The 14,802-nt window shown below is 49.6% G+C and overlaps 1 protein-coding gene across 1 annotated transcript in view; it reads right to left on the reverse strand.

Moving 5' to 3' along the window:
• The window catches only part of LOC144932223 (serine/threonine-protein kinase DCLK3-like), an 18,918-nt gene extending 4,503 nt beyond the window's left edge, over positions 1–14,415 (reverse strand). The window contains exons 1-3 of the mRNA XM_078856175.1: positions 14,282–14,415; positions 12,655–13,326; positions 2,522–4,305 (exon numbers count right to left, since the gene is read on the reverse strand). Coding sequence (XP_078712301.1) covers positions 2,522–4,305; positions 12,655–13,066 — 2,196 coding nt within the window. The 5' untranslated portion in view covers positions 13,067–13,326; positions 14,282–14,415. The remainder of the gene's footprint in view (positions 1–2,521; positions 4,306–12,654; positions 13,327–14,281) is intronic.
• Between the last annotated feature and the right edge of the window lie 387 nt (positions 14,416–14,802).

A 14,802-nucleotide genomic window follows, 5' to 3' on the forward strand; every position in this document is an offset into this window, starting at 1 on the left:
CCGCAGGCCAAACATCTCGAAACAAGAATTGGTCAAGCAACGCGAGTCATAAGAATCGGTAAGGATTTCTTCGGGTAAATTAATAAACAGAGGTTTGAAGACTTTTCCCACCATTTTTCTTTTTTATGCAAGTGTAATATGGTAATTGATTACGGCTGTGACCAAATTAGACTTGTTTCGCTAAGGTTACATGTAACAAGGTATGTTTTAATCAGCAAGCATTAATTAAACACTTCCAGGGTGCCAATTAGCAAGCGTGGGGTTACATTTGAGCCGTTTGTTATAAAAAAAAAGGCTGATCTTTTCACTCAGAATATAACCAGTGAAGATGAATGTCGATAATCAAATAAAACCTGGCAAGCACGTGATTTCCTGAACCTCCACATCGGCTTGGCTGACACTGAAGAATGTAGTGCGGCCCATTTAGTGCATCGGCCCTGGCGAGTGTAAGGTTTTTGTTTTTGTTCATTAGTAGTGCATTATCCAGGACCAAGGGCCCATTCAGCCCATCGAGATATACTCCAGCTTGCCAGACCACACTCTTGAGTGCTGTTCAGTCCTAAATAGCTGAGAGTAAACGACACCATACATCATCAATCTCTAGCTGTGTCAGGTGACATTAATGTTAGCTGCTGTACGCTTCGGTGTGGAAAAAAAAAACTCCACAGATTTTTATTCGCACGCCGTTGTCGTGGTGATAACGCATTAAAAATACGGCAATGCGCCGTGTGGATTTCTCAATAACCAAAAGGTCAAAGTGATTTCCTGCACGAAAGAGCATTGAGGCGGTGCTCATCTGTTTATATTCCTGAGCCCACAGTTGGACAATCTATGTTCCTATGGCGAGTCTATAATCGGACGGTTGCTGACTTCCCCACAAAGTGGTACTGGTTTTTTGTATCAACCCCGGAATGATTGTGGGTCGAATCAACCCCAAACCTGGATTTGAACGTGCAACCTTCTGAATGTGAGCCGCTGTCTCCAACCGCTGATCGACGATGTATAAGGCGTCTATATCTGTACGGCAAGGTGCTGTATCGATATTGGTGGGGGGCGGGGGGGGTGAATTGAGAGGACGGCTATTTTGGGAGGGGGGGTGAAAGGAATGGGCTGAGTGGGGATCTGCAGGACTGAGGGAGAAGAGATGATGGTATGGTAAGGGGTGTAACTGAATACACTTCAGAGAGGAGAGACAGCTCATGAGATGGTGCCACAGTGATAGGAAGTTAACTCCCTCGCCTGGTATACAGGAGGTCGTGGGATCAATCCCGACCCTGACGCCTGTTGAGTTTGCAGTGTCTCCCAGTGGTCGTGTGGATTTTCCTCCGGGTCCTCCGGTTTTTCCCCTCCACATTTAGAATCAACATGCGATTAGAGTATTTGGCTGCTATAAATATATATATGATAAGCCACTTTGTTGAGCGATCATTTGTGATAGCCAGGTCGCTTCTGAAAAATAACTCTACAGCTCAGTGGGCCTTACCTGGAAAAATAATGAGTATAGGAGAAGAGGCTTTAAGCCAGCACTAGAACAGGTTCAACCAACAACCACATCGCAACAGAACTTTTCAAAGGAATCTCACCACGTCGGTCCAAATGGGCTTGCTCGTCGCTTAAATTACCCAAACAGTTTTTGTTTCAAGGAATGTGCTCCTTGCTACTGCTTTCGTAATGTGATGTTGGTTCGTATGCTTAAGCTGTGCCACTGAAAGGATATCCAAAACTGATGTGGTGGTCAGATTATACATTTAATGTTTACAGTGAGTACACAACGTGATGAAACCACAACATGTGAACCCCATAGTTTTTCGAATGGATCGTCTTTTAAATGATTTGTAATCAAATGGTGCATTTCAAATACCTTTCCCCTGTGCATACTGTACTTGTAAGATGTCTCAAAAGTCACCGAGTGTGTGTGCGTTTTATTTGGGGAACAGTAGCACATCAATCACACAATGCACTATGAACCTGGCAACCTTAGTTAAATTCCTTGCCATGGATGACATCAGTGGCTCATGATAGCACAACCTAAAAATAATAAACTTGGAGTATTGTGCCAACCTGGCGCTGGCCACACTACCGCCGCAAGCGCCATGTCAGCCTTAATAGGTGCTCCCTTCTCCCAACGGTCTGTATATCATCTCTGCGGGGGGATCTTTGACTTGTGTTTTTTTAAGGTAAACGTGCCCTCAAATTGCGAGCCCATGCCACTGCTGACAGCTCTAGAGAGCCTCTTTAGAGGGTACTTGGCCTCCTCTTCCACGCTGGCCAGACATCTGGGATGATATGGGAGTACTCGCACTTTACCACACTATAGTTAACCTGCAGATCAACTAACTGTGGTGTACCCAGAGGCCGATGGTGGGGCCGGTGACTTCTGGATTCACAAGTCTAGTGTGCGAGCCGTGACACCACACAGCAGCGTCCCCTTGTTCCGCGTGCGGCGTTACACCTTGTCTACAGCTCCCCCCCCCTCCCCGGCGCTGCCGGCCCCGGAAGGGAGCGGGGGGGGGGGTCTCACCAGCAGGTTCTCGGGCTTGACGTCGCGGTGCACGATGTTGTTGGCGTGCAGGTACTGCAGCGCGCGGCACAGGTCGGCCACCATGGCGGCGGCGTGGCGCTCGGTGAAGCGCACGCTCTCCGTGATGGCGTCGAACAGGTCCCCGCCACGTACGCGCTCGAGCACCAGGTAGGCGTCGCTGGGCGACTCCATGGCCTCCACGAGCCGCACTACGTTGGGGTGCTGGCCCAGCCGCGTGGTGAGCGCCACCTCGCTCCGCAGCATCTCCTCGCGGCCTACCAGCTTCGCCTTGTCGATGATCTTCATGGCCAGGTCCCACTCGGCTTCGCCCGCAGAGTCATCGCCCGCCGATACCCGTCGGCACTCCTTCACCGTCGCAAAGTTGCCGTCGCCGATGGTGCGTCCGATCTCGTAGCGGCTCTCGATGTCCTGGAGGCTCACGATTGGCATCGGCAGATTTGGGAACTTCTTGCTCTTCTTGTCTGCGTCGCCATCCTTTAATTTGTTCTTCGCCTTCCCCTTGTGTGACGCGACGTTGCCGTTGTTGTGTCGATACTGCCTAGGTATTTCTTTGTCCGATTCTCCGTTCCAGTAATTTCTCACAGGAATCTCTGAGTCATCACCTTTTGTGCCAAAGTCTTTGTCTTTCTTGGGGTTTGCATCGGAGTCACTCCTCACTGTGCGTCTATCTCTGTCCTGCGGTAATCTCTCTGGCTTGTTCCCCTCATCCCTCTTGCTTTCATCTCTCTTTTTCTTCAGTTTCTTCAACTCCTCATCCAGGTCCCAGAGTTTCCCTACTCTGCTCTCATCCTCCGTCTGAGCCTCCTCCGAGCTGTCCTCCGCCCCACCATCCTTCAGCCTCGCCTGTCGCTTCTGCTCCAGCTCACGCTGCTCCCTCTGCCACCGATCCCGTTCCCACCGCTGCGCCTCCTCCCTCTCCCTCTGTTTGAACCTGTTTCGCTGCTTCTCCAAATTCTCGACGTACACTTTGTGAGCGGCTGGCCCTTTCATCCTGGCAAATTCGGGGTCTAACTTCCTCCGTGCTTCGACTTCGAAGTCGCTGTCGTACTTGAGGACGACTCCGTCATTGACCCTGCGCAGTGGCTTGAGCGCTTTGTCGGGGCCCTTCTTGGCGGCCCCATGCAACTTGAGGCCGTCGCGGTGTGACACACGCTGGGTATACGGGTTCTCCGGGAACAGCTCCTCCAGCACGGCCTGCAGATCCTCCGATGAGGGTGGCTCCTTGCGCGTTGCGGCCAGGAACACGTCGTCGCCACGGAAGAAGTCCGACACGGAGCGGGCCTCACGGCCGCGCAGCGTGTATAGGCGCCGCACGTGGTTGGTCCGCCACCGGGGCAGGCCCAGCGCCTCCGAGATGTCACCCAGCAGTTCCTCGAAGCTCTGCGCCGCCCGCCGATTGAGCAGCAGCGTGATTCTCCTCCGCGGCCCATGCCCCCCAACCCGCACCACCGTGATTACCTTGGGCCTGGCCGGCACGTAGTTCTCCGGCCGGCGGAGGAAGTTTTGGCGGATGCCCTTGTCCAAACCATTAGACGCCGGAGCAGCCAGCGCTCGTTTATCGCTCTGCCGGAGGCCGTTGTCCGACTGGGTGGCCTTTACTTCGTCCCGGCCTGCGATGCTGGGTAGGGTCTTACCAAACGCCGTGCGGCCCGTAGGGGGGTACGTGGCGCGCAGGCCGTTTTTCACGGAGCTTCCAACGGTTCCATTGTCTCCCGTGAGGCCACTGCTGCTGCTGAGCCGATCGTCAAGTGGGTGTCTCTGCCCTGCGAGACAAATCAGTGCATTATCAGACGAACCAATGGGTTATAGGCAAACCGGCATGTTATCGGAACAAACGCGCGTTTTACCAGTCAAACCAGCACAACACAGCACAATGTCATACAAACCACTGCGTTATCAGACACATCAGCGCATTATACCACACACCACCCGAGTTATTGGTGAAAGTAGAAAGAGAATGGCAAAACCTCACTTCGTCTGACTGAAACGTAGGAAAAACACACTTCAACTTTGTTGTGAAAGCAAACCCAACAGGACATCGTCACCTTTGCGTGCTTAATAAAAAGAGCAGGTGTGAAGTGTAAATGCACACAACGTCGTGTTGTCTAGAGCACCGGTTCTCTAAGCCCATCCCTGGGTTTCAACTCAACACCCAGGGCTCTTCGCACGGTGGGGTCGGCGCTCCGTGCCTGCGCGGTCGCCGCAGCCACACCGCGGCGCGTGCGGGGCTTTGTGCTAAACACATTTCCCGCTCCGGCTTCAAAGACTCCCGCTTCAAAATCGTGTTGCTACAGGCTATGGTATCCTTGGTGCCTGCAGCCAAGCGATCAACTGGAAACAAATTTGGCGCGTCGCTTGTTATTGAGCAAGAGCTGTTGAGGACCAATTCTTTAGGGAGGAGACATTTTGTAAAAATAACTTTTTTTGTTGCAAAGGACAGGCACTTTGTCAGTTACCTTTTGTGCTCGAATCTTGTAGGGCGAGCACTTTCCTCGATGCCCCGAACAATATATGGTGAAATTATAATCTGTCATGAGTAGATATTATTTTTTCGCTTAGTTTTATCAATGCACCTATTATTATTCCCTTTTTATAGTGTAATCATGAAATTCGTTATCACCATTATGATACGGGTGTGTTCCTGAATTCATCGAATTGTAAATTGTATTTGTCCGACAGAGTTAAATTAAGTCTTTTAAACTGGGGCAGTGATGCACTTGAACGTGCTGAGCAGACGTGCCATGAAAAAAACTTAAATCACATACATTTTTTTTCTGGGACACTTGCACAAACAAAGCTCACGCAACGGGTGAATCGGAACCACAGCAGGATTTGAAAGGTTTCTTTTAAAGAAGCGCGTCACTCTAAATTCAGCCGTCGGCCTCAGCACGGCATCTTTTGTTGGCTCGTTTTGTAAGCGAGCAAATTAAGGATGGCTTTTTTCTCGTCCCTTTATGCGCACCGTTTACGGAGCGCCCCAAGTGGCGTCGCGGCAAGGAGGTGCCCGGCCGATCTGTCACTCTCGACGAGCCCAATAAAGCCAGTGTTACCGTGGTGACGCCGAGACGTTCGCCAGGAAGTTTCATCCCGGCGAGCACGCCGGCGCTCATCTTTGTCATCGACTGCCCACTCCCCGCCACCTTCCCTTTCTCAGTTTTGCACAGCACGGAATACCCCACGCACACATACCCCCCCCCCCACCACGAGTCGGTCTCACCGAAAACAAAGACCCTTTGTTTCTGTTTTAAAGACTGTTTGGGCAGGTGCTGTTAGCATGCACCATTTAAGGCTGGCATGACGCATGAGAGAGTAGAGGGGCCAGCGCCATCCCTATGCCGCCTTTGTCTTCCCAAGTGCTGAGGTTCACCCTGCTACCCCAGATACTCATTGAAGGCCGAGTCGACTTGAGGTGGGCAGGGCCCAAGACGGATACAGATACAACTTGCCCCCGGTGTGCATGGCCAGGAATCGCAATTGTTTCGCAGGGATCGTGTTGCGGTGTGAGAATCACTACAGCACCGCATCGCTCCCCACGTCCACGAGCGCGCACACAGAGCTTGTTTACAGAGCGAGCAGTGCTTTACATCCCACCGCCTTCATGGAAAGGACCAGATAAGTCATCCATTCAGCGATGCCATTGTGGGCTTGACGAACAATGTATACACAAATTGCAGCGTGTCTGCATGCATCAGCGAACCTCAATATCAATTGTGTCACTGTTTGCTGGTGGCATTTTGGTGTTCAACAAATACATTTTCTGCAAATATATTTAACAAACTAAAAATTCCATGTGGTGGCGGATTGGGGAGGCCTTCATCCAGCAGTGGATTGACCGTGTCTGATAATGATGATGAATCCCATACTGTTGACGCCCCACATGTTGCAGTTATAGCTCAAAACCTATTTATTTTTGGATAAAACTAGCCCATCAACAACCATGAAACACAGCTACCCATGCGCACATTTTGATCATTGTCTTCACATCGTTGTGTATAACGCATACACCACCAGCCAAAGGAATATCACAGGTGCAATTTGAAGTGAATCTGTGTATATTCGAGATATGTTTCATATTTACAAAAAAATTATCATTAAAATTTTTAAGGTCATTTCGGAACTTTTTCGGATAGTTTACATCATGTACTCATGAAAAATATCTTCGTGCTGACAACACTGATGTCAAAATCATAATATTTATACTGGAGAAATCCGATGAGCGAAAACGCTCTTTTTCACGGATGTCACCAGATGCCCCATGACAGGTCAGTGGTGTCACTTCCGGTTTCTGGATCATTCCGAAACAAAAAAAATCCGAGTCGTTCAAAGTTTCGCATCTTGGCCAGATTTTTGGATTTTGGGGAGTGATCCAAAATCCAGAGCACATCCCTCGCATGTTCGTATATTTGAAAACAATAGTGACGGAAATGTCCGATATCGTCAATGCAATTTTACAAAACAGCTTGCACATTAGAATTGTATTTTATAATTGTATCCACATCAAGGCCGTAGCCATGGAGTCAACATTGGGGGGGACCAAATCTATTTTATAGCAATATATTGGGGGGGGGACATTTTGAGCATATTTGAAAAGATATTATAATTACGGCCTTGATCCACATACACTCTCCAAGAAAAAAAAATATATCTCAAAAATAAATATCTCAATCAGGACACTCCTAGAAAAGCGCATTTGGACCCAGCTGAGCCGCTCCTGAATGCATAAAATATTAAAGCATAAACAAACACATTTAAATAGTTTAAAATGACGTTACTGCTGAAACCAGATTTAATTGAGCCCTATGGCATTGCAACAAATAATATGCACATAAATTTGTACGTAACTCACTCCCAGCACGTGGAGCAAAACATCAGACAGCGTGCCAAAATATACGCAGCACAAGTCGAAAATCCATGGGAGATCATTACAGCACAAACGCAATAAGCTACAGAGAAGTGATATAAAAACATGTTGAGGTTTTAATATAATCCATAAGTGCAAAAATGCTGCTCAAAACTCAAAGAAAGTACTTACTCCTCTTCCCCCAGATGTACTTCTTCAGCACCGGCTCACAGGGACAAGAGTCATTCAAGCTGGGCATCGCTCAGCTCGATGCAGCGACCGTTCCTGCGATCACAACCCAGGGAGGTCCTCCTCCGAGCAGGGCTCGGGTAGAGGCGCCCAAGGAGACGGCACTGGCGCCCGTCACATCGCTCCCGCCCTTCGTGGCGTCGCCGCTATCGCCTCGGCGCTGCCTCCTCGATGTCCGTGAGGGATCATTGTGCCTTGGGCGCCTGACTAGCGAGTCAAGAACCCCACGACACGACACGCCACCACCTCCCCCTCTTGTCTCCCCTCTGGCAAGAGTTGGTGGGAGGAGCCTCAAGCAATTCACTCGCCAGCAATGGCCCATTCCAACTGCGCACCTTGCCAACATCTTGGGCTTCTCTTGACTTTTGTCGTCAATTAGAAACTTTCTCCTTAAGCCAAACTTTAGGCACAAGGCTAGCGTTAGTATTGTTAGCTCAACGGTATACTTTTCATGTGAAATGTAGTTTAAGTTCCTAATAAATTGCGTGAAGACGGAAGTGTGCAGTTTTTTTACAAATACATATGTAGCTCTGGTCCCTTCATTTAAATAATAAAACAAATTGGGGGAGGTGAGCCCGGTTGACACTTGAGACTTGAGGACATAGCGAGGAGCTGAGCCCCATGGGGGCCGGTATTTTTGTGTTGGATCTCCGTGGCAACACGGCCCCTCGTCTCCTCGCTGTGGATCTCAAGGGCCCTCGGGCCGCTCTTGTGCTGCGGCTGCCTCGAGAGGGGCCGGGCCCAGGAGCCTTGCAACCCCTCCCTGTGCACGGCCCTCCGATTGCAGAGACGCGCGGGGCCTCTGCTACCGCGTGGTGGCACTGCGCGTGCAACAGCCACAGGACACAGCATCGCCCGCGGACGTCGCGGACAACAACCGTCGCACCGATGTCATCTCACTTGGCGATGTTTCTCGGGTTTTTTTGCTGTTGCAGCAAATCTTTACAGAGGTGGGGTTTTTTGTTTTCTTCTTCAGACATCAATGGGAAGGCCCTGGGATATGTTTTGGTTAAATATGAAACACGAGGGCTCTATCTGCTATTGGGATAAAGGGGCATGGCAACCTTTCACCAACCTTTCATGCTCTGCTGTCTCCATAGAAGGCTTACTTTGATAATAAAAAAAAATCTGCTCCGACTGTAGGCTTAATTTTTTACATTCGAATTCTGACCGCGTTCTAGTTTATCTCACCGTTGTATCAATCTATTTTCTATTTAGTCAAAGGTCAGTATCTTTTTGGAGCCCCGAGTCTGGAGTGCAACATTCCACATTTCTATAGTAGAAGCCACTTTCTCTAAATGTCCACCGCTATTGTTGAGTTCCCATGGAGTTATACTTATTTTATGATCCCAGGAAGCTAAGTTGATCCCCAACAGGATTTTAACTCAGCTTTCCAATTCCTAGTCAAGCATTTGAACTAACCTCGGCGCAACCAGATGAATTATGCCGCTGAAAATAAGAGCACAGCGATTCTGTTTTATTTAAAGCAATTTTTCACACTTTGAGATGCAGTCAGTTCGTATGAAAGCAGCAGCGATCGCATCAGTCTGAATAATCAATTGAGCGAGGTGTACGTGAGGCAGCACACACGACTGGACCACCCCTGACAACAACAAAAAACAAAACGCCATCAATCACCGCCACCCGGCAGTGAGACGCAATACAGACGTCACTCAACGCTGCGATCCCTGAAACAGCGAGACCTCGGCGACCATTCGTGTGGCACTAAAGGGAACAAAAGGGGCCACCCAAATGATTGGAAACCCCTCGCGAGAACGCGGACGGGCACCTCTGGGAAGGGAGCGTGAAATGAGCTTCTGGGGCTGCGTGCTGGGCTGACCAGGATGTGCTGAGGGGGGGGTGAGCTGAAAATTAATGCTCGGGCTCACAATTGCTCCGTGGAGACGCCTATCAGCCGTGCACCGGTGCCTGCTGTGCGATCGGCCTACCACGGAATGTCGAGATGTTGCATTATTCAGTGTGTTATCATCGCGCTCATTGTGGCACCGCCACGAATGAAAAGAGCCTTTCAATTAAAATGGAACATTCTCCATGCGAAATCCGATGTACTGTAACACGACGACTTACATAATTACCTTACGGTAATCGACGCTACCCTTTAAATGACAACCATAAAACAATTTGTGTACATTTTTCCCGCCTATTATTTTTGACAAGTGTAATTATGGTCATGCTATAAAAAGTCAAGTCAAAGTGATTTCCTGCTCAAAAGAACGTTGAGGCAGTGCTCATCTTCTGTGTACAGCCTTGAGTCAGAGTTGGAAATTCTGCTATCCTGTGGCGGGAGCGAGTTTATGCATTGGACCATCACAATGTGTTAACCATTGTATCAACGCCTGAGAGATGATTGGTTGAATTAACCCCCGAAGAGGATTTAAACTCGCAACCTTCCGATTGCAAGCCACTTGTTCGACTACTGAGCCACCTTGCCGGGTAGTTCAGTCGTAAAAGAAAAAAAAAGTGATCGTTTAATTTCAGAGCATAAGCGCAGTGAGACTGAAGTTTCATCTGTACAAGGGGCTCATGGCTGTCACTTGGGTTACAACATTTGAGACATATCTGACTCTGTGCCGAACCTCAGTCAGATCATGGACACCAGTGGCAGTGGTGGCCCCGTGGTGTCGACCCACAGAAGCGTGAGCACAGGACCTCGTGTGACGGTGACGTGAACACAAATCAATGTGGTGTTACTACAAAGAATCTGACCACCATTGTGCCTCAGGAGAAGTGATCACTGGGGGTGGTGGTGATTGCGAGGAGCAGGGAGAATGGGAGATGACGTCGACGGGACGCTGACCCAGCAATAGAATTCTGATAATAGGGTTTCCCCCCTTTTTTCTGGCAACAAAACAGGTGTTAAGATGTTAAAATACCAAACTGAAACCTTTTTACAAGGAATCATGTTTGCATTAACCACAATGCTTGTGGCCAGAATGCAAACAAAAAACATACTCTGATAATATATGCATTGTCCTTGAAACTAATTGGTCCACACCAGTGACAGCTTTATTTTGAGCCTCGTCTCAAATAGTGTTAGACCAGAGGACGCCAAAAGGCGTTTGAGACGAGGCTCAAAATAAAGCTGTCTCTGGTGTGGACCAATCAGTTTCAAGGACAATGCATATATTATCAGAGTATGTTTTTTGTTTGCATTCTGACCGCAAGCATTGTGGTTAATGCAGACACGATTCCTCGTAAAAGGTTTCAGTTTGATGTTTTAACATCTTAACACCTGTTTTGTTGCCAGAAAAAAGGGGAAAACCCTCTTATTATATTTTGGTACTGGCAAAGGGGGTCCAATTATGAAATATAATTATGCTCAATCATAACCCGGCCCCTTGCGTGGGGTCTTCACGAGCCAACCAAGGAGCATAGAAGGGCAGTGGCTTTGCCGTCTGTAGCCCCGTTAGCAGGACACTGCCTCGGGGCTCCCATTAACACAGCACTGCCCTCCGTATTAACACAGTATTGCCCATGTGTCCATGTGGACACAACACTGCCTCTGTGCCCACATTAGCGAAGCACGCACTACCTCTCTACCAAAGCCTGGAACAACTTTAACATCACAAGATGCAGCGAGCCACAGTTTCGTGCGATGTCGTTGGGCGGATCTATAATATCATGAAAATGAATAACAGCGTGGGACGACATTGTGTAACTTATTAGTGCAGTTGTCATGTTTAGAGTTAATTTCATCATATTTTCACCGATTGGAGAATCTGCATCACTTTCAATGCTGACCCTGCTCATACTCGCCACAATCTGTGGGTAGTAAAGTGACTCCGAATTTGCTATTTGGGTCAGATCACGTGAGTAAAATAAGGATGTGTTATGTAGCACACATCCTCCTCCACCCGACAATGTCAAATCAAAATTTTCACTTCAACGTTCCTGTTGCGTAATAATAAAACTGATATTATAAAAGTCTATAGGCAATTGTGAGCGATGTAAATGTTACTGATGTTGCTTATTCCTCGAAAAATCCTTTAAACCAAATTGTCGAAATTTAAACCTCCGAAAATTAGTGCCCGGTCGTTGATTGGTTTCACGCATAAGGCCGGAGTCAGCATAATGTTCTAACGTTGCTTTAAGTCTCGTGCTGAACACTTAAAAATATAAAAATCCTCATTATCAGTTAACCAAATAAATTCGCCTCTAGTGGAGTGTGCCAATAAATCTGAAAATCAGACAAATCCCACTACTGGGTACCAGTATCAATTTTTTTTGGGTTTGCTCCTTGTGGACCCATTCAGTGCATATCTCTTGCCATCTGAATCTGGCAAAAAGATTAACCTGGTATCATTCATATACATATTTAATCGTCTTCCAATCAATATATTGACCAGGTGGGAACACGATGATACAGTACTGTACATCTTTGAATCAGGACAGATCTCTGAACATAGACTCGTTAATATCAACACCCAATTACCGAATGATTTATGTATCTAGGCCAGAGCCCAACGCGACGGCACATAGCCCATAGGATCGACAGAGATATCGAATTTGTTGGTACCATCCGCTCTCGAGTAAAATTTCATAGGGAATCAATTTATTTACATGGCCAATAAACTAAAATTATGCATTAAACTTTTATAATAAATCAACAAATCACACTATTAATTTATGTTGACCATAAGAGGAAGTTGATGACCGCTAAAGGTGTGGCTTCTTAGATGGAACATGTTTATACTCTTGCACATAGAATAAGCCCCTGTACACAGTAGAGTCACGGCTACAGACAGTACTTATTCCGGGAACTATTCAGACACATCACAGCCATTTTATGCACAGCTTTTTATAACCAGTTTAGTTTTTTTAGATATAAAGCCTGTTGATACCAACATCAAGTTCACAAAAATATTATTGTACCCTCGTGGTAGTGCCTTAACGCGATTACCCTAACTTAAAACCAGCCTCGCAGCGTTCCAGAAAATATCCAGTGACAGATTGACTCCTGGCCATCACCAATGCGATGGGGGAGGGGGTGTGATAGCCATACCTCTCCAGCGGGGTAGCCTGTCCCCGGCGGCATCGTTAGCCCCGTACTTGACGCTTCGGAAAGGCTCGAAGGAAGCGCACACGTACGCCTCCCCATCTCGCAGCGCCTCCACGGAGCCCGCCACGGGGGACCCCCCCAGCGGGGTGTAGAGGCGGCGCACCCCGTAGGGCAGCGGCACGGCGCGGGACAGGTCCGCCAACAGCTCGGGCCAGCTCACGTAGCGGTGCGGGGTGATGTGCAGCGTGCGCGCTCGGAAGTAGCGGTCCCCATTGCGGTAGAAGCGCACCACCTTGGGTCGGCGCAGGTCCCGGTAGCGCTCGTCCGTGAGCTCGCGCAGCTCCTGGGAGCCCCCTGCGGCTCCACCAGCGGCGCCGGGGGCTACGGCCTCGTCCGCCTTCTTGCCGTGCGCCATGCCGCCCTCGCCCAGGGCGCTTTATTATTCAGATGCGCCGCGCCACGCGTAAATGAATCCACGAGTGTCGCGTTGGCGCTGAGCTCTGTCATTAACGCTCAGCTCATAGCGTCCGCCCGTGGGGGAGGCGCGCTCGTGTGCGCGTGCAACGGGGGGGGGGGGGGGGCTGTTGATGGCGGTGTTTGTTGTTGTTTTTGCTGAGATCCGTTCTCGATCTAATAGGCGGTCACAACAAGTGCAGGCGACGATGCGGTTACCACCTGCACGAGAGCGATAACAGAGCCATGCGGTCAAATGTATTTATTGATGGTATGAGTTTAATCTCACTCTACCAGTGACATATATATACCCACTGAAGGGGGACACGTAATAGTTGACAATACACAGTCGTAGATGGTAACAAATTAAGTCACGTGAAATGAAAATCAAAGGTGATGAGCACAACAACACAAGGCGGTGTGGGTAATTTGTATGCCGCCGTTTAATGCGCAGACGCGGTTTTAACTCAAATTGGATGTCCGGCACAAGCCACGATCACCAGGAGCGTCTCCTGAAGACTCTGGAGAAGAACAGGCGAACACGCGCGCAAGTTTAACCAGCACGAAAGTTGAACTAACGCTTAGATAAATCAAAGAGCCTTTTTTTCGGGGTGGTAGTGGATTTGTGATCGTCTCCGCGGTGTGTGATGGATGCTCACGCACGGAAAGTGGTGATCTCTTTCAGCGGACTGCCAGCGCGACCTGTGAGCGAGCGGCGCCCGCGCTGATGGAGATTTATGAGCCGACACGATGTTTATACCTGCAACAGCTTCCGAAGGAAAGTCCACTGGCAGGAGCTCCAGACAAGCGGGTGGCTCTGATCCAAGGCGCGAGCATAGTTCGCGCGAGATTTCACGAGCTCCCCCCCATAGGCCAATACCCAATCTTCTGGGGCAACGAATTCACGGTGAGCAGTTACGGTAACGTGGTCGGCATTGACAGAGAGCGATGGCGTTTTGTTAGAAAACAATACAAAATGATACGGTCACTACTGCCGGTGAAATTGCCTGGTGCCATCATTGTCCTTCAACCAGAGGTCGTGAACCCTGAGCGCTCAGTGACCACTACCAACCGCATGCTTGATCCCGACACCACGTCAATAGAACAGCACGGCGCGATGCCGTGATACTACACGGCGGGAGAGTGACACCGTCCCCCACCCCCTCCCAACACTCACCGGGACAGCGCCACTGACTCAACCGCGCGTCGCGTCTCGTCCCCTACGCTTCTCGCGGGGACTGAGGAGTCACCGACGGAGAGTCCTCGACCATGGCACCCCGCAGCGTCCATCGCGACGACCAAAGCGGCGGCCCTGGGAATAAGCACCCCCACCCACCCCTCCCCTCCGCCTAGACTCCCTCTCTCCCAGAGTCCCAGGATCTCATCGCCCGTCCCCCGCCCCACTAACCTCGCGGCTCAAGCCGAGCCGGGTGCGCAGTGGCTCGCAATGCACGGAGTGGAATTTTCTATTTGGAATGGGATTGGAACAGAGCGGAGCGGCGGGCTACGTTCCATATCCACGTTGACGCAGAATGCGCCGCGATGAAGTTGTGCGGCACTCGGGCACTTTGCGCGCGCCTACGTCGAGCGAGAGATGCGACCGGTTTGCGCGCCGTCTCACTATGCACCAACGCAGTGGTGATTGCGAATATGGTTTATGAGCGGTTGCAGAGGCAGGAAGAGGAATATATGGACTGC

This window comes from Lampetra fluviatilis, chromosome 1 (assembly GCF_964198595.1).
Source record: "Lampetra fluviatilis chromosome 1, kcLamFluv1.1, whole genome shotgun sequence".
NCBI classification, from domain to species: domain Eukaryota; kingdom Metazoa; phylum Chordata; class Hyperoartia; order Petromyzontiformes; family Petromyzontidae; genus Lampetra; species Lampetra fluviatilis.